General features: G+C 38.9%; 2 protein-coding genes across 3 annotated transcripts in view; one reads left to right on the top strand and one right to left on the bottom strand.

The window, feature by feature from the left end:
* LOC128641211 (uncharacterized) overlaps positions 1–24,226 on the top strand; it is an 87,916-nt gene that overhangs the window by 43,619 nt on the left and 20,071 nt on the right. Inside the window, exon 1 of one of the 2 annotated variants that reach the window (XM_053693776.1) lies at positions 12,310–14,366. The exons of the other annotated variant lie outside the window; for it this stretch is intronic. The gene's annotated coding sequence lies outside the window, so the exon portion shown is untranslated. Of the gene's footprint in view, positions 1–12,309; positions 14,367–24,226 lie in introns of those variants that run through there. 2 annotated transcript variants of the gene reach the window in all.
* On the bottom strand, positions 4,964–6,074 carry PRMT6 (protein arginine methyltransferase 6). The gene has a single exon (XM_053693775.1). The coding sequence runs from the start codon at positions 6,046–6,048 to the stop codon at positions 5,014–5,016; it is 1,035 nt and encodes a 344-aa protein (XP_053549750.1). The 5' UTR covers positions 6,049–6,074; the 3' UTR covers positions 4,964–5,013.

The raw sequence follows: 24,226 nt of genomic DNA, 5'->3' as shown, positions 1-24,226 counted from the left end.
CCATACTGATGTTATAGGGGGCTATGGGGGCAGTATAAGTCAGTTTAACCATTAATGTGCTGTATTACTTACAGCCATACTGACTGGTATAGGGGGCTATGGGGGCAGTATAAGTCAGTTTAACCATTAATGTGCTGTATTACTTACAGCCATACTGACTGGTATAGGGGGCTATGGGGGCAGTATAAGTCAGTTTAACCATTAACGTGCTGTATTACTTACAGCCATACTGACTGGTATAGGGGGTTATGGGGGCAGTGTAAGTCAGTTTAACCATTAACGTGCTGTATTACTTACACCCATACTGACTGGTATAGGGGGCTATGGGGACAGTATAAGTCAGTTTAACCATTAACGTGCTGTATTACTTACAGCCATACTGACTGGTATAGGGGGCTATGGGGACAGTATAAGTCAGTTTAACCATTAATGTGCTGTATTACTTACAGCCATACTGACTGGTATAGGGGGCTATGAGGACAGTATAAGTCAGTTTAACCATTAACGTGCTGTATTACTTACAGCCATACTGACTGGTATAGGGGGCTATGGGGGCAGTATAAGTCAGTTTAACCATTAATGTGCTGTATTACTTACAGCCATACTGACTGGTATAGGGGGCTATAGGGGCAGTATAAGTCAGTTTAACCATTAACGTGCTGTATTACTTACAGCCATACAGACTGGTATAGGGGGCTATGGGTGCAGTATAAGTCAGTTTAACCATTAATGTGCTGTATTACTTACAGCCATACTGACTGGTATAGGGGTCTATGGCGGCAGTATAAGTCAGTTTAACCATTAATGTGCTGTATTACTTACAGCCATACTGACTGGTATAGGGGGCTATGGGAGCAGTGTAAGTCAGTTTAACCATTAACGTGCTGTATTACTTACAGCCATACTGACTGGTATAGGGGGCTATGGGGGCAGTATAAGTCACTTTAACCATTAATGTGCTGTATTACTTACAGCCATACTGACTGGTATAGGGGGCTATGGGGGCAGTGTAAGTCAGTTTAACCATTAACGTGCTGTATTACTTACAGCCATACTGACTGGTATAGGGGGCTATGGGGGCAGTATAAGTCAGTTTAACCATTAATGTGCTGTATTACTTACAGCCATACTGACTGGTATAGGGGGCTATAGGGGCAGTATAAGTCAGTTTAACCATTAATGTGCTGTATTACTTACACCCATACTGACTGGTATAGGGGGTTATGGGGGCAGTATAAGTCAGTTTAACCATTAGCATGCTGTATTACTTACAGCCATACTGACTGGTATAGGGGGCTATGGGGGCAGTATAAGTCAGTTTAACCATTAACGTGCTGTATTACTTACACCCATACTGATGGTATAGGGGGCTATGGGGGCAGTATAAGTCAGTTTAACCATTAATGTGCTGTATTACTTACAGCCATACTGATGGTATAGGGGGCTATGGGGGCAGTATAAGTCAGTTTAACCATTAATGTGCTGTATTACTTACACCCATACTGTCTGGTATAGGGGGCTATGGGAGCAGTGTAAGTCAGTTTAACCATTAACGTGCTGTATTACTTACACCCATACTGACTGGTATAGGGGGTTATGGGGGCAGTGTAAGTCAGTTTAACCATTAACGTGCTGTATTACTTACACCCATACTGACTGGTATAGGGGGCTATGGGGACAGTATAAGTTAGTTTAACCATTAACGTGTTGTATTACAGCCATACTGACTGGTATAGGGGGCTATGGGGGCAGTATAAGTCAGTTTAACCATTAACGTGCTGTATTACTTACACCCATACTGACTGATATAGGGGGTTATGGGGGCAGTGTAAGTCAGTTTAACCATTAACGTGCTGTATTACTTACACCCATACTGACTGGTATAGGGGGCTATGGGGACAGTATAAGTCAGTTTAACCATTAACGTGCTGTATTACAGCCATACTGACTGGTATAGGGGGCTATGGGGGCAGTATAAGTCAGTTTAACCATTAATGTGCTGTATTACTTACAGCCATACTGACTGGTATAGGGGGCTATGGGGGCATTATAAGTCAGTTTAACCATTAACGTGCTGTATTACTTACAGCCATACTGACTGGTATAGGGGGCTATGGGGGCAGTATAAGTCAGTTTAACCATTAACGTGCTGTATTACTTACAGCCATACTGACTGGTATAGGGGGCTATGGGGGCAGTATAAGTCAGTTTAACCATTAATGTGCTGTATTAATTACAGCCATACTGACTGGTATAGGGGGCTATGGGGGCAGTATAAGTCAGTTTAACCATTAACGTGCTGTATTACTTACAGCCATACTGACTGGTATAGGGGGCTATGGGGGCAGTATAAGTCAGTTTAACCATTAATGTGCTGTATTACTTACAGCCATACTGACAGGTATAGGGGGCTATGGGGGCAGTATAAGTCAGTTTAACCATTAATGTGCTGTATTACTTACAGCCATACTGACTGGTATAGGGGGCTATGGGGGCAGTATAAGTCAGTTTAACCATTAATGTGCTGTATTACTTACAGCCATACTGACTGGTATAGGGGGCTATGGGGGCAGTATAAGTCAGTTTAACCATTAATGTGCTGTATTACTTACAGCCATACTGACTGGTATAGGGGGCTATGGGGGCAGTATAAGTCAGTTTAACCATTAATGTGCTGTATTACTTACACCCATTTTCTTTGTGTGTGTCTCTGTTTCTGTGTTTTTGAGTTTCTGTGTGTTCAAGCGAGTGCGTATGAGTTAAGCAAGTGTCTGTGTGAGAGTGTATATGTGTTTGTGTAGGAAACTGTGCCTGTGTGTATCAAATTCATGCTTTTTTTTTGGGGGGGGGGGGGTTGGGGGGCCTTAATGGATTCTTGCACCGGGGCCCTAAGGTTTCTAGTTACACCTCTGGTATTGTAGGAAGCGTTACTGCCCATTACTAGAGGATCTCACTATCCCTCTAACCAGACTGTGCTCCAGATTCTTTCACTAGCAGCAGCAATGTTTACTGAAGTGTTCCTGTTCTCTGTCTAGAGGGAACTTAGTTTCTCCTGCAAAAATAGTGCAGGAACTCTGTTCCCATGCATTCCCACCCTGCTCAAGTGTATATATAAATGTCTATATATGTATGTATGAGTGCACATATCTATACACATGTATAGCTACAAGGCAAGCGCTCCGATCTTCAGTCTGCCGCCCCTATGTGCAGGTTCACTCACTTACTGCTCACGCTGAGCTAGTGTGCTACATTGGAGCTCTTCCCAGTAAAACGCTTTGCCATATACCATATATTATTTCTTTTAATTAAAATGTCTATATACGAGTTTAATCGTTTATTTTAATATGTTTTTGATGTGTTTTGTGTATTTTTTTTTAACCCTTACAATTTACTTCAGGTTTCAAGTCACAACATATAACTTTCAACTTTTAATATGAGTCACAATCTCCAATAATAGTATAGGTTGTGCTAGAGCAATGTCAGACACGCTAACCCTTCTCTGGTAAATGGGATTTACCATGGACTTGTGATATCAAGTTGCTTGCTAATGTTAGCGCGGTCCAGCGATATTGCTTATAGCGACCACTTGTAATCTGGCCCTCACTATGCACACTGACACACAATAGCCACAAACTGACATACATCACACACACAATATACACACTGACACACATCACACAATATGCACACTGACACACATCACACACACAATATACACACTGACACACATCACACAATATACACACTGGCACACATCACACACACAATAGCCACAAACTGACACACATCACACACAATATACACACTGACACACATCACACAATATACACACTGACACACATCACACAATAGCCACAAACTGACACACATCACACACACAATATACACACAATATACACACATCACACAATATACACACTGACACACAATAGCAACAAACTGACACACACAATATACACACTGACACACATTACACAATATACACACTGACACACAATAGACACAAACTGACACACACAATATACAAACTGACACATAATAGACACAAACTGACACACACCACACACACAATAAACACAGACACATCACATACACAATATACACACAATAGACACAAACTGGCACACAATATACACAAATTGACACACTATATACAAACTGACACTACACATTATAGACACTGATTAGCTGTACTAACACACTGTGCACATGACACACAGCAGACAACACTAACACATAGAACACACTATAGATACTAACACATCACACAAAATATACACACACTGACACAACACACTATAGACAATGATTAGCTGCACTAAGACATAGAACACACTATACTCACAGACACACATCACACACAATACACACACTGACACAGCACACTATACTCACTGACACACATCACAAACACTGACACAAGACAAACTATGGACACAGACTCACAGCTCAAACACAAAGAGCACATGGACAGCACTTACTGTACATTCTTAAAGCACTACACCTACACACATTAAATATGCACATCACACTTTTACAGCACATTAACTGTCTATCAGCCACTTACTCAGCAAGTGCATGTGACATTTGTAAGTGACCATGGAATATCCTCAGGGCCACAGAGGTCAGACTTTGGGGACATCAGTGCCATTTAGAATAGATGCCATCACAGCAGCCTGTCAGCAAATGAAACTCTTCCTGAGGCCTTGAGGGGATAAAAAATCTGCACAGTGAGACAAATCTCTCCACTTCCTTCATGCCAGTGAGCTAACTCTCTAGTGCAGTAACGTCTGACACAGATACCTCTCAGTAGCTATATGACATTCACTAACAGTTGTGCAGCGTTATTGACTGCTCAGAAAGTAATAAGGATGTTATATTGTTTTATTCTAATGCTGACTGTCAGCTCTTGGGACCAGTCACTTTATTTTACACTATGAACAGAATTTCTTAAACATACAAATTAGAATAAACACAATGTTTTATTAGCAAATCAGTTGCAGGATTTGACTTTCAGCTTCCCATCTGGAAAAGCTTAGACTGGCGCACACCTCCCTGAACTGAATAGTTCATGAGAACGCGTAGATGTCGCGGGTTAGCATCTGACGGCGTCATTGTGATATCCCCAGTGATTGTGGTGTCTTGTTCTACCTGCACTTCCTCGTTCAGGTACAGCAAAGTCTGTTTCCAGTGCGTCTCCTCCGTATACGGAGAGGTGGATAAAATAATGGGTTTTTCCCCTGGAAATATAACGGAAAACCAGATGGCGAATCCGTGGAACAATGATGAACCAAAGCAGTTGAATTGGAATGAGCCGTGGATGTTAGCGATTTCTGTGGCAGTAATGGTGGCAAGATCTAGCGACGCAAATCTGACAGGTAACGAGAGGACGTCTTCAGGCGACACAGAGTTTACGGCCATCTCTTTGCTCATGATGCAGGAACGTGCAAAACTGCGCATACAGCTCATATCCACACCGTACTGCACCTTCACATTTCCCCAAAATTCCAGACGGCTTTCGGTTATAGGGTCATTAATTGGGGCGATAAAGAGTTCAGCAAAGGCAGGAAACATCAGACCTCCAGGTTTCAGCCATTTGTCTCTGGCATAGATGACTGAACACAGCATGGACTCGTACATGAGCGCGTAGCCCATCCATTCGCTCACGATGGCGTCCACCTGCTCAGGCACCTCAGCGTTCTCTACGGAGCCGTTAATCACATTGATTCTGCCCTCCATATTGTTCGACTTCACCACTTCAGAGGCAAGCTGGGCTACACCGCTGGCTTCCACAGCGTAAACTTTACTGGCACCAGCCTGTGCGCAGAATATACTGAGGATGCCAGTGCCAGCGCCCACGTCCAGCACGCTTTTACCACGCAATGCAGCGTGACTGCGCAGTATGGCTAATTTATATGCATTTGTGCGCACACTGTCTGAGATCATTTCCTCGTGCACAGTCACATCTGAGTAACACTGGAAGTACTCGCTGTCCTGTGCACACCCCTCATATCTCCTCTTCTTACCCTGCGGCTGCGCCATACTCATGCCCGGCTGTGTGTGAGCTCTGGGCCTGCTGTGTCATATGACCACAACAAGGCCTCCTATTGGCTAACACACCATCCCTCTCATTCCCTGCTCAGCTCTGCCTGGTCTCAGCAGCTCCACCCACTTCATTCATCTCTTTTACTTTCAGTTTGTTCCGTTCAGCATTAACCCTGTATAGTACCAGCTCCCTCTGTATAACACTGCCCTGTATATAACAAACATATCCCACTCTGTATACAACACACACACACTGTGATCTGTATATAACACACACACTGTGATCTGTATATAACACACACACTGATCTGTATATAACACACACACACTGATCTGTATATAACACACACACACTGATCTGTATATAACACACACACACTGATCTGTATATATCACACACACACTGATCTGTATATAACACACACACACACTGATCTGTATATAATACACATACACTGATCTGTATATAACACACACACACTGATCTGTATATAACACACACACACACTGATCTGTATATAACACACATACACTGATCTGTATATAACACACACACACTGATCTGTATATAACACACACACACTGATCTGTATATAACACAAACACACAAACACTGATCTGTATATAACACACACACTGATCTGTATATAACACACACACACACTGATCTGTATATACCACACACACACACTGATCTGTATATAACACACACACACGCTGATCTGTATATAACACACACACACACACTGATCTGTATATAACACACACACACACACTGGTCTGTATATAACACACACACACGCTGATCTGTATATAACACACACACACACTGATCTGTATATAACACACACACACACTGGTCTGTATATAACACACACTGATCTGTATATAACACGCACACACTGATCTGTATATAACACACACACACTGATCTGTATATAACACACACACTGATCTGTGTATAACACACACTGATCTGTATATAACACACACACACTGATCTGTATATAACACACACACACACCCTGATCTGTATATAACACACACACACACACACTGATCTGTATATAACACACACACTGATCTGTATATAACACATACACTGATCTGTATATAACACACACACTGTGATCTGTATATAACACACACACACTGATCTGTATATAACACACACATTGATCTGTATATAACACACACACACTGATCTGTATATAACACACACACACTGATCTGTATATAACACACACACACACTGATCTGTATATAACACACACACACTGATCTGTATATAACACATACACTGATCTGTATATAACACACACACACACACTGATCTGTATATAACACACACACTGTGATCTGTATATAACACACACACACTGATCTGTATATAACACACACACTGATCTGTATATAACACACACACTGATCTGTATATACCACACACACACACACACACTGATCTGTATATACCACACACACACACTGATCTGTATATAACACACACACACACACACACACACACACACACTGATCTGTATATAACACACACACACTGATCTGTATATAACACACACACACACACTGATCTGTATATAACACACACACACACACACACACTGGTCTGTATATAACACACACTGATCTGTATATAACACGCACACACTGATCTGTATATAACACACACACACTGATCTGTATATAACACACACACTGATTTGTGTGTAACACACACATTGATCTGCATATAACACACACACCCTGATCTGTATATAACACACACACACACACACTGATCTATATATAACACACACACTGATCTGTATATAACACACACACACTGATCTGTATATAACACACACACACACACTGATCTGTGTATAACACACACACACACTAATCTGTATAACACACACACACACACTGATCTGTATATAACACACACACACTGATCTGTATATAACACACACACACACTGATCTGTATATATAACACACTGATCTGTATATAACACACACACACTGATATGTATATAACACGCACTGATCTGTATATAACACACACACACACTGATCTGTATATAACACACACACACAGATCTGTATATAACACACATATCCTACTCAGTATATAACACATACACACACACATTGATCTGTATATAACACACATATCCTACTCAGTATATAACACATACACACACACACACAGATCTGTATATAACACACATATCCTACTCAGTATATAACACACACACACACACATTGATCTGTATATAACACACACTGATCTGTATATAACACACACACACACACTGATCTGTATATAACACACACACACACTGATCTGTATATAACACAAACACACAAACACTGATCTGTATATAACACACACACTGATCTGTATATAACATACACTGATCTGTATATAACACACACACTGATCTGTATATAACACACACACACACCCTGATCTGTATATAACTCATACACACACACTGATCTGTATATAACACACACACTGCCCTGAATATAACACACATATCCCACTCTGTATATAACACACACACACACACTGATCTGTATATAACACACACACACACTGATCTGTATATAACGCACACACTGCCCTGAATATAACACACACACACTGCCCTGAATATAACACACATATCCCACTCTGTATATAACACACACACTGATCTGTATATAACACACACACTGATCTGTATATACCACACACACACTGCCCTGTATATAACACACATATCCCACTCTGTATATAACACACACACACTGACCTGTATATAACACACATATCCCACTCTGTATATAACACACACAATGCTCTGCATATAACACACACACACACACTGCCCTGAATATAACACACATATCCCACTTTGTATCTAACACACACTTTTCTGTATAGAACACACACACACTGATCTGTATATAACACACATATCCCACTCTGTATATAACACACACACTGCCCTGAATATAACACACATATCCCACTCTGTATATAACACACACACACACACACTGATCTATATAAAACACACACACACACTGATCTGTATATAACACACATACCCCACTCTGTATATAACACACACACACACACTGATCTGTATATAACACACATACCCCACTCTGTATATAACACACACACTGATCTGTATATAACACACACACACACTGATCTGTATATAACACACATAACGCACTCTGTATATAACACACATACCCCACTCTGTACATAGCACACACACGCACACACTGATCTGTATATAATGCACACACACTGATTTGTATATAACACACATACCCCACTCTGTATATAACACACACACACACTGATCTGTATATAACACACATATCCCACTCTGTATATAACACACATACCCCATTCTGTATATAACACACACACTGATCTGTATATAACACACACACGCTGATCTGTATATAACACACATATCCCACTCTGTATATAACTGTATATAACACACATACCCCATTCTGTATATAACACACACACTGATCTGTATATAACACACACACACTGATCTGTATATAACACATACCCCACTCTGTATATAACACACACTGCCCTGTATATAACACACACACACACACACACTGCTCTGTGTATAACACACACTGCTCTGTATATAACACACACACTGCCTTGTATTCAACACACAAACACACGGTGCTCTGTGTATAATACACACACAGCACATTGTCCTGTATATCACACACACACACTTCTCTGTATACAACACAAACACACTCACACTGTGCCCTGTGTATAACACACACTGCTATATGTACAGGGAGTGCAGAATTATTAGGCAAGTTGTATTTTTGAGGATTAATTTTATTATTGAACAACAACCATGTTCTCAATGAACCCAAAAAACTCATTAATATCAAAGCTGAATAGTATTGGAAGTAGTTTTTCGTTTGTTTTTAGTTATAGCTATTTTAGGGGGATATCTGTGTGTGCAGGTGACTATTACTGTGCATAATTATTAGGCAACTTAACAAAAAACAAATATATACCCATTTCAATTATTTATTTTTACCAGTGAAACCAATATAACATCTCAACATTCACAAATATACATTTCTGACATTCAAAAACAAAACAAAAACAAATCAGTGACCAATATAGCCACCTTTCTTTGCAAGGACACTCAAAAGCCTGCCATCCATGGATTCTGTCAGTGTTTTGATCTGTTCACCATCAACATTGCGTGCAGCAGCAACCACAGCCTCCCAGACACTGTTCAGAGAGGTGTACGGTTTTCCCTCCTTGTAAATCTCACATTTGATGATGGACCACAGGTTCTCAATGGGGTTCAGATCAGGTGAACAAGGAGGCCATGTCATTAGATTTTCTTCTTTTATACCCTTTCTTGCCAGCCACGCTGTGGAGTACTTGGATGCGTGTGATGGAGCATTGTCCTGCATGAAAATCATGTTTTTCTTGAAGGATGCAGACTTCTTCCTGTACCACTGCTTGAAGAAGGTGTCTTCCAGAAACTGGCAGTAGGACTGGGAGTTGAGCTTGACTCCATCCTCAACCCGAAAAGGCCCCACAAGCTCATCTTTGATGATACCAGCCCAAATCAGTACTCCACCTCCACCTTGCTGGCGTCTGAGTCGGACTGGAGCTCTCTGCCCTTTACCAATCCAGCCACGGGCCCATCCATCTGGCCCATCAAGACTCACTCTCATTTCATCAGTCCATAAAACCTTAGAAAAATCAGTCTTGAGATATTTCTTGGCCCAGTCTTGACGTTTCAGCTTGTGTGTCTTGTTCAGTGGTGGTCGTCTTTCAGCCTTTCTTACCTTGGCCATGTCTCTGAGTATTGCACACTTTGTGCTTTTGGGCACTCCAGTGATGTTGCAGCTCTGAAATATGGCCAAACTGGTGGCAAGTGGCATCTTGACTTTTCTCAGTTCATGGGCAGTTATTTTGCGCCTTGGTTTTTCCAAACGCTTCTTGCGACCCTGTTGACTATTTTGAATGAAACGCTTGATTGTTCGATGATCACGCTTCAGAAGGTTTGCAATTTTAAGAGTGCTGCATCCCTCTGCAAGATATCTCACTATTTTTGACTTTTCTGAGCCTGTCAAGTCCTTCTTTTGACCCATTTTGCCAAAGGAAAGGAAGTTGCCTAATAATTATGCACACCTGATATAGGGTGTTGATGTCATTAGACCACACCCCTTCTCATTACAGAGATGCACATCACCTAATATGCTTAATTGGTAGTAGGCTTTCGAGCCTATACAGCTTGGAGTAAGACAACATGCATAAAGAGGATGATGTGGTCAAAATACTAATTTGCCTAATAATTCTGCACTCCCTGTATATATATATATATATATATATATATATATATATACATACACACACACACACTGATCTGTATATAAAGAAACACTGCTCTGTGTATAACACACACTGACCTGTATATAACACATACCCCACTCTGTATATAACACACACTGCCCTGTATATAACACACACACACACTGCTCTGTGTATAACACACACTGCTCTGTATATAAAACACACACTGCGTTGTATTCAACACACACACTGTGCTCTGTGTATAATACACACACAGCACATTGTCCTGTATATCACACACACACTGCTCTGTATACAACACAAACACACTCACACTGTGCCCTGTGTATAACACACACTGCTATATGTATAACACACTCTGTCCTGTATATAACACACACACACACGGATCTGTATATAAAGTAGCACTGCTCTGTGTATAATACACACTGCTCTGTATACACACAATGCTGCTCTGTGTATAACACACACACACACTGCCCTTAAGGGTAAAAGGCCTAGCTGGTTGCTACCAGATAAGGTGGACATATATAACATAATAACTTAACCTTATACTAAAGCTATAAATAAAATACTGACACGAGAGTGGAGGGTAAAACCATTGCTGGCAATTTTATTTAAATACAACTTAAATAACAACAAGCGGCAAGTGAGATTTAAATTAGCCTCAACACGACAGGAGGTCAATGGCCAAGGGCATCAGCGAAGGAACACTCCGCTCGGGATAGAGGCAATGAGGTTGTCGGGAGTTGCAAAGACCCAAAAACAAAGGCGGGGCTCCTCGGAATTACCTAAGGCGTTGCCCGGCCTTTGTCGTCCGGTCATTACTCCGCCCCAACCTCTCTATCTGCAAATAAAACAGGCCATGACTTCCCGCCTTCAGAGTGTAAATTTAGGCGCTTCAACCCTTAGGGGGCCCTGCTGGTACCTGCCGTTTGGTGCCAGTTCCCTAGCAAGGGAAGCTTAAAACTACTGGCCCTGGACTCAAGAAGAATGGCTCGAGTAACCCTAACTTCGCCAAGGGATGATATGGTGAACTGAAAATAACCGCCCAAAACGGCAGTCGTAGAACTCACGCCACCAACCATGATCCAGGGTAGGTGGGAGGGAAAAGACTTGCAGCTGTCCCAGAGGAAGAAGAGGCCCCAAGCCTGGTGCAGAGCCTTCTTAACGGTAGTAGTGACACTCCCCCAAACAGCAACATTGTTGCAGACCCAGCAACTTCCCTCCTTAACCCTTTAAGGACACAGCTTTCAGTTTGCTTAATTGTTTTATGACGGAAAAATTCCGTCATATGTCCTTAAGAGGTTAAATTCCCTCTCCCTGCAGGCCTTAACCCTCTCTCTCCTAGCCTATTTGTCTCCCCGTAATCATTACACAACACACACCACTGCTCTGTAAACACACACATTGCTCTGTAAACACACACACTGCTCTGTAAACACACACACTGCTCTGTGTTTAACAAACACTGGCCTGCATACATCACACACAAACACACTGTGCCCTGTATATAACACACACACTGATCTGTATATAACACACACTGATCTGTATATAACACACACACTCCTCTGTGTATAACACACACTGTCCTGTATACAACACTCACAAACACACTGTGCCCTGTATATAACACACACACTGATCTGTATATAACACACACTGATCTGTATATAACACACACACTCCTCTGTGTATAACACACACTGTCCTGTATACAACACTCACAAACACACTGTGCCCTGTATATAACACACACACTGATCTGTATATAACACACACAGCACACTGCCCTGTATATAACACACACACTGATCTGTATATAGCACACACACACACACTCCTCTGTGTATAACACACACTGATCTGTATATAACACACACACACACTCCTCTGTGTATAACACACACTGTCCTGTATACAACACTCACAAACACACTGTGCCCTGTATATAACACACACACTGATCTGTATATAACACACACAGCACACTGCCCTGTATATAACACACACACTGATCTGTATATAACACACACAGCACACTGCCCTGTATATAACACACACACTGATCTGTATATAACACACACACACACTCCTCTGTGTATAACACACACTGTCCTGTATACAACACTCACAAACACACTGTGCCATGTGTATAACACACACAGCACACTGCCCTTAATATAATACACAAACTGATCTGTATATAACACATACTCCTCTGTGGTAATCTTAAACAGTAACTATAACTATATACATCATTTTCAATGTTTAACATAAACCTTATAACTTCTAACATAGAAATAAACACAGAACAACTTCTTGTGGTTATAAAACCCGCAGGTCATGTTTATTGCGGCAACAAAAGAAACTCACTGAAACAGCACAAATAACATGTACCCAGGGGGCGGCAATCAGGTACTAGGTGACTTATAGTAACTCTTGCTAGCAAGCTGGACCTTACCAGGGATGCGGGAGATAAGCAGAGCGGAGCTCAGCGCTATGATGACTTAGGGAGTTCTCGGCTTTCTGGCCCATGAACAGTGGACCCCCAGACGCATAACTGAGGACTTCACCCCTGCCCGAAAATAGCCGTCACTCTACCTCCTCTCACCCTGCACCACTGACCTGCCCCAACTGCCAGCGATAGGGTGTTAACCCACCACTCCATACCAGTAGGACCAGGGTCAACTACATGCAAACCACATTGAACACCTGGGGAGCTGAAACGTACCATCCTTGGACTTGTAGAAATAGGTTGGCTAGCCCTCATCATGCCTCGAACTCCCTAATACTGAAAAGACCACCCTAGTGATGGTTCAAACTAACGATTGCCGCTTACAAAATTCAAAGGGAGGGATAGGGTGGAGAAACTTCAAAGAACAAGCAGAAAGAGGACTTGGACTTCCTGTACCTGTCTTAAAAAGGTAAGCAAAACCCCTCCTCTCCTAATAGCAACAATGTTTCACACACAAACACACTCCCACTCCTCCGTCCTGGCCTTAACCCTTATGTGCATTCCAGGCAATTTGCCTTACATTTCCTCACACACTGCTCTGCCTATAACATACACTGCTTTGTAAACACACACTGCTCTGTGTACAACACACACTACCCTGTAAATAACACACACTGCTCTGTAAACAACACACAGACTGCTCTGTGTATAACGCACACTACCCTTTGTGTGTAACACACACACACTGCTCTTTGTATAATTCAGGCACAAACACTGCTCTGTGTATAATACAGTGACACACACACTGCTTGGCGTGTAATAGACACATTTCTCTGTGTATAACATGCACTCGGCTCTCTGTATAATACAGATACACACACTGCTCTGTGTATAACACATACACACCAGTGTTCCCTCTAAGGTGAATTTTGTGTGCGGCCCAGCAGTGAAATGGTTCATAAGAGAATCATACCTTGCAGTCTGCATTGTGCAGGGTTTGCTAATTGCAGGGTTTGGTCACCTAATTAACTGTTTCACTGCTGGGCTGCACACAAAACTGGGCTTAGAGGGAACACTGATACACACATATACAGATACACACATACAGTATTACGCATACAGTATCACACATATACACACATATACAGATACACACAAACAGTATCACACATACAGTATCACACATATACAGATACACACATACAGTATTACGCATACAGTATCACACAGATACACACACATATACAGATACACACAAACAGTATCACACATATACAGATACACACAAACAGTATCACACATACAGTATCACACATATACAGATAGATACATACATACAGTATCACACATACAGTATCACACATATATTTACACACACATATACAGACACACACATAGAGTATCACAGATATATTTACACACACACACATATACAGACACACACATAGAGTACCACAAATATACAGACACACATACAGTATCAGACATATATTTACACACATATATTTACACACACACACATATACAGACACACACATAGAGTATCATAAATATATTTACACACACATATACAGACACACACATAGAGTATCACAAATATACAGACACACATACAGTATCAGACATATATTTACACACACACACACATATACATACACACACATACAGTATCAGACGTATATTTACACACACACACATATACAGACACACACATAGAGAATCACAAATATATTTACACACACACACATACAGACACACACATAGAGTATCACAAATATACAGACACACATACAGTATCACAAATATACAGACACACATACGGTATCACAAATATATTTACACACACACAGTATCAAAAATTTATTTACACACACACACATATACAGACACACACATAGAGTATCACAAATATATTTACACACACACACACACACACATATAGACACACATAGAGTATCACAAATATACAGACACACATACAGTATCACAAATATATTTACACACACACACATATACAGACACACACATAAAGTATCACACATATACAGATACACATACAGTATCACACATATACAGATACACACAAACAGTATCACACATACAGTATCACACATATACAGATACATACATACAGTATTACACATACAGTATCACACATATATTTACACACACATATACAGACACACACATAGAGTATCAAAAATATATTTACACACACACATATACAGACACACACATAGAGTATCACAAATATATTTACACATACACACATATACAGACACACACATAGAGTATCACTAAAATACAGACACACATACAGTATCAGACATATATTTACACACACACACACACATAGAGTATCACAAATATATTTACACACACACACACACACACACACATACAGACACACACATAGAGTATCACAAATATACAGACACACACAGAGTATCACAAATATATTTACACACACACACACATATACAGACACACACATAGAGTATCACAAATACACAGACACACACATAGAGTATCAGACATATATTTACACACACACACACACACATATACAGACACACACATAGAGTATCACAAATATACAGACACACATACAGTATCAGACATATATTTACACACACATATACAGACACACACATAGAGTATCACAAATACACAGACACACACATACAGTATCAGACATATATTTACACACACACATATACAGACACACACATAGAGTATCACAAATACACAGACACACACATACAGTATCAGACATATATTTACACACACACACATATACAGACACACACATAGAGTATCACAAATACACAGACACACACATACAGTATCAGACATATATTTACACACACACATATACAGACACACACATAGAGTATCACAAATACACAGACACACACATACAGTATCAGACATATATTTACACACACACACACACACATATACAGACACGCACATTGAGTATCACAAATATACAGACACACACATACAGTATCAGACATATATTTACACACACACACACACATATACAGACACGCACATAGAGTATCACAAATATACAGACACACACATACAGTATCAGACATATATTTACGCACACACACATATACAGACACGCACATAGAGTATCACAAATATACAGACACACACATACAGTATCAGACATATATTTACACACACACACACACACATATACAGACACGCACATAGAGTATCACAAATATGTTTACACACACACACACATATACAGACACACACATAGAGTATCACAAATATACAGACACACATACAGTATCAGACATATATTTACACACACATATACAGACACACAGATAGAGTATCACAAATATACAGACACACATACAGTATCAGACATATATTTACACACACACACATATACAGACACACACATAGAGTATCACAAATATATTTACACACACACACACACACACACACACACACACATACAGACACACACATAGAGTATCACAAATATACAGACACACACAGAGTATCACAAATATATTTACACACACACACATATACAGACACACACATAGAGTATCACAAATATACAGACACACATACAGTATCAGACATATATTTACACACACATATACAGACACACAGATAGAGTATCACAAATATACAGACACACATAGAGTATCAGACATATATTTACACACACACACACATATACAGACACACACATAGAGTATCACAAATATACAGACACACATACAGTATCAGACATATATTTACACACACACACAAATATACAGACACACATACAGTATCAGACATATATTTACACACACATATACAGACACACAGATAGAGTATCACAAATATACAGACACACATACAGTATCAGACATATATTTACACACACACACATATACAGACACACACATAGAGTATCACAAATATATTTACACACACACACACACACACACACACACACATACAGACACACACATAGAGTATCACAAATATACAGACACACACAGAGTATCACAAATATATTTACACACACACACATATACAGACACACACATAGAGTATCACAAATATACAGACACACATACAGTATCAGACATATATTTACACACACATATACAGACACACAGATAGAGTATCACAAATATACAGACACACATAGAGTATCAGACATATATTTACACACACACACACATATACACACACACATAGAGTATCACAAATATACAGACACACATACAGTATCAGACATATATTTACACACACACATATACAGACACACACATAGAGTATCACAAATATACAGACACACATACAGTATCAGACATATATTTACACACACACATATACAGACACACACATAGAGTATCACAAATATACAGACACACATACAGTATCAGACATATATTTACACACACACATATACAGACACACACATAGAGTATCACAAATACACAGACACACACATACAGTATCAGACATATATTTACACACACACATATACAGACACACACATAGAGTATCACAAATACACAGACACACACATACAGTATCAGACATATATTTACACACACACATATACAGACACACACATAGAGTATCACAAATACACAGACGCACACATACAGTATCAGACATATATTTACACACACACATATACAGACACACACATAGAGTATCACAAATACACAGACACACACATACAGTATCAGACATATATTTACGCACACACACTTATACAGACACGCACATAGAGTATCACAAATATACAGACACACACATACAGTATCAGACATATATTTACGCACACACACATATACAGACACGCACATAGAGTATCACAAATATACAGACACACACATACAGTATCAGACATATATTTACACACACACACACACACACACACACATATACAGACACGCACATAGAGTATCACAAATATGTTTACACACACACACATATACAGACACACACATAGAGTATCACAAATATACAGACACACATACAGTATCAGACATATATTTACACACACATATACAGACACACAGATAGAGTATCACAAATATACAGACACACATACAGTATCAGACATATATTTACACACACACATATACAGACACACACATAGAGTATCACAAATACACAGACACACACATACAGTATCAGACATATATTTACACACACACACACACATATACAGACACACACATAGAGTATCACAAATACACAGACACACACATACAGTATCAGACATATATTTACACACACACACACACACACACACACACATATACAGACACGCACATTGAGTATCACAAATATACAGACACACACATACAGTATCAGACATATATTTACACACACACACACACACACACATATGCAGACACGCACATAGAGTATCACAAATATACAGACACACACATACAGTATCAGACATATATTTACACACACACACACACACACATATACAGACACGCACATAGAGTATCACAAATATACAGACACACACATACAGTATCAGACATATATTTACACACACACACACACACACACACACACATATACAGACACGCACATACAGTATCAGACATATATTTACACACACACATATACATATACAGACACACACATAGAGTATCACAAATATACAGACACACATACAGTATCAGACATATATTTACACACACACATATACAGACACACACATAGAGTATCACAAATATATTTACACACACACACACACACACACACATACAGACACACACATAGAGTATCACAAATATACAGACACACATACAGTATCACAAATATACAGACACACATACAGTATCAGACATATATTTACACACACACACACATATATACAGACACACACACATAGAGTATCACAAATATACAGACACACACATAGAGTATCACAAATATGTTTACACACACACACATATACAGACACACACATAGAGTATCACAAATATACAGACACACATACAGTATCAGACATATATTTACACACACATATACAGACACCCAGATAGAGTATCACAAATATACAGACACACATAGAGTATCAGACATATATTTACACACACACACATATACAGACACACACATAGAGTATCACAAATATACAGACACACATACAGTATCAGACATATATTTACACACACACATATACAGACACACACATAGAGTATCACAAATACACAGACACACACATAAAGTATCAGACATATATTTACACACACACATATACAGACACACACATAGAGTATCACAAATACACAGACACACACATACAGTATCAGACATATATTTACACACACACACACAAACACACACACATATACAGACACACATAGAGTATCACAAATACACAGACACACACATACAGTATCAGACATATATTTACACACACACACACATATACAGACACGCACATTGAGTATCACAAATATACAGACACACACATACAGTATCAGACATATATTTACACACACACATATGCAGACACGCACATAGAGTATCACAAATATACAGACACACACATACAGTATCAGACATATATTTACACACACACACACACACATATACAGACACGCACATACAGTATCACAAATATGTTTACACACACACACATATACAGACACACACATAGAGTATCACAAATATACAGACACACATACAGTATCAGACATATATTTACACACACATATACAGACACACAGATAGAGTATCACAAATATACAGACACACATACAGTATCAGACATATATTTACACACACACACATATACAGACACACACATAGAGTATCACAAATATATTTACACACACACACACACACACACACACACACATACAGACACACACATAGAGTATCACAAATATACAGACACACACAGAGTATCACAAATATATTTACACACACACACATATACAGACACACACATAGAGTATCACAAATATACAGACACACATACAGTATCAGACATATATTTACACACACATATACAGACACACAGATAGAGTATCACAAATATACAGACACACATAGAGTATCAGACATATATTTACACACACACACACATATACAGACACACACATAGAGTATCACAAATATACAGACACACATACAGTATCAGACATATATTTACACACACACACAAATATACAGACACACATACAGTATCAGACATATATTTACACACACATATACAGACACACAGATAGAGTATCACAAATATACAGACACACATACAGTATCAGACATATATTTACACACACACACATATACAGACACACACATAGAGTATCACAAATATATTTACACACACACACACACACACACACATACAGACACACACATAGAGTATCACAAATATACAGACACACACACATAGAGTATCACAAATATACAGACACACACACATAGAGTATCACAAATATACAGACACACACATAGAGTATCACAAATATGTTTACACACACACACATATACAGACACACACATAGAGTATCACAAATATACAGACACACATACAGTATCAGACATATATTTACACACACATATACAGACACCCAGATAGAGTATCACAAATATACAGACACACATACAGTATCACAAATATATTTACACACACACACATATACAGACACACACATAGAGTATCACAAATATACAGACACACATACAGTATCAGACATATATTTACACACACATATACAGACACACAGATAGAGTATCACAAATATACAGACACACATAGAGTATCAGACATATATTTACACACACACACACATATACACACACACACATAGAGTATCACAAATATACAGACACACATACAGTATCAGACATATATTTACACACACACATATACAGACACACACATAGAGTATCACAAATATACAGACACACATACAGTATCAGACATATATTTACACACACACATATACAGACACACACATAGAGTATCACAAATATACAGACACACATACAGTATCAGACATATATTTACACACACACATATACAGACACACACATAGAGTATCACAAATACACAGACACACACATACAGTATCAGACATATATTTACACACACACATATACAGACACACACATAGAGTATCACAAATACACAGACACACACATACAGTATCAGACATATATTTACACACACACATATACAGACACACACATAGAGTATCACAAATACACAGACGCACACATACAGTATCAGACATATATTTACACACACACATATACAGACACACACATAGAGTATCACAAATACACAGACACACACATACAGTATCAGACATATATTTACACACACACACACACATATACAGACACGCACATAGAGTATCACAAATATACAGACACACACATACAGTATCAGACATATATTTACGCACACACACTTATACAGACACGCACATAGAGTATCACAAATATACAGACACACACATACAGTATCAGACATATATTTACGCACACACACATATACAGACACGCACATAGAGTATCACAAATATACAGACACACACATACAGTATCAGACATATATTTACACACACACACACACACACACACACACATATACAGACACGCACATAGAGTATCACAAATATGTTTACACACACACACATATACAGACACACACATAGAGTATCACAAATATACAGACACACATACAGTATCAGACATATATTTACACACACATATACAGACACACAGATAGAGTATCACAAATATACAGACACACATACAGTATCAGACATATATTTACACACACACATATACAGACACACACATAGAGTATCACAAATACACAGACACACACATACAGTATCAGACATATATTTACACACACACACACACATATACAGACACACATAGAGTATCACAAATACACAGACACACACATACAGTATCAGACATATATTTACACACACACACACACACACACACACACATATACAGACACGCACATTGAGTATCACAAATATACAGACACACACATACAGTATCAGACATATATTTACACACACACACACACACACACATATGCAGACACGCACATAGAGTATCACAAATATACAGACACACACATACAGTATCAGACATATATTTACACACACACACACACACATATACAGACACGCACATAGAGTATCACAAATATACAGACACACACATACAGTATCAGACATATATTTACACACACACACACACACACACACACACATATACAGACACGCACATACAGTATCAGACATATATTTACACACACACATATACATATACAGACACACACATAGAGTATCACAAATATACAGACACACATACAGTATCAGACATATATTTACACACACACATATACAGACACACACATAGAGTATCACAAATATATTTACACACACACACACATACAGACACACACATAGAGTATCACAAATATACAGACACACATACAGTATCACAAATATACAGACACACATACAGTATCAGACATATATTTACACACACACACACATATATACAGACACACACACATAGAGTATCACAAATATACAGACACACACATAGAGTATCACAAATATGTTTACACACACACACATATACAGACACACACATAGAGTATCACAAATATACAGACACACATACAGTATCAGACATATATTTACACACACATATACAGACACCCAGATAGAGTATCACAAATATACAGACACACATAGAGTATCAGACATATATTTACACACACACACATATACAGACACACACATAGAGTATCACAAATATACAGACACACATACAGTATCAGACATATATTTACACACACACATATACAGACACACACATAGAGTATCACAAATACACAGACACACACATAAAGTATCAGACATATATTTACACACACACATATACAGACACACACATAGAGTATCACAAATACACAGACACACACATACAGTATCAGACATATATTTACACACACACACACAAACACACACACATATACAGACACACATAGAGTATCACAAATACACAGACACACACATACAGTATCAGACATATATTTACACACACACACATATACAGACACGCACATAGAGTATCACAAATATACAGACACACACATACAGTATCAGACATATATTTACACACACACACACACACATATACAGACACGCACATAGAGTATCACAAATATGTTTACACACACACACATATACAGACACACACATAGAGTATCACAAATATACAGACACACATACAGTATCAGACATATATTTACACACA

The sequence above is a fragment of the Bombina bombina genome, chromosome 10 (genome assembly GCF_027579735.1).
Source record: "Bombina bombina isolate aBomBom1 chromosome 10, aBomBom1.pri, whole genome shotgun sequence".
In the NCBI taxonomy this organism is placed as follows: domain Eukaryota; kingdom Metazoa; phylum Chordata; class Amphibia; order Anura; family Bombinatoridae; genus Bombina; species Bombina bombina.
The sequence above is the reverse complement of the archived record's forward strand: the minus strand, read 5'-3'. Positions and strand labels throughout refer to the sequence as shown.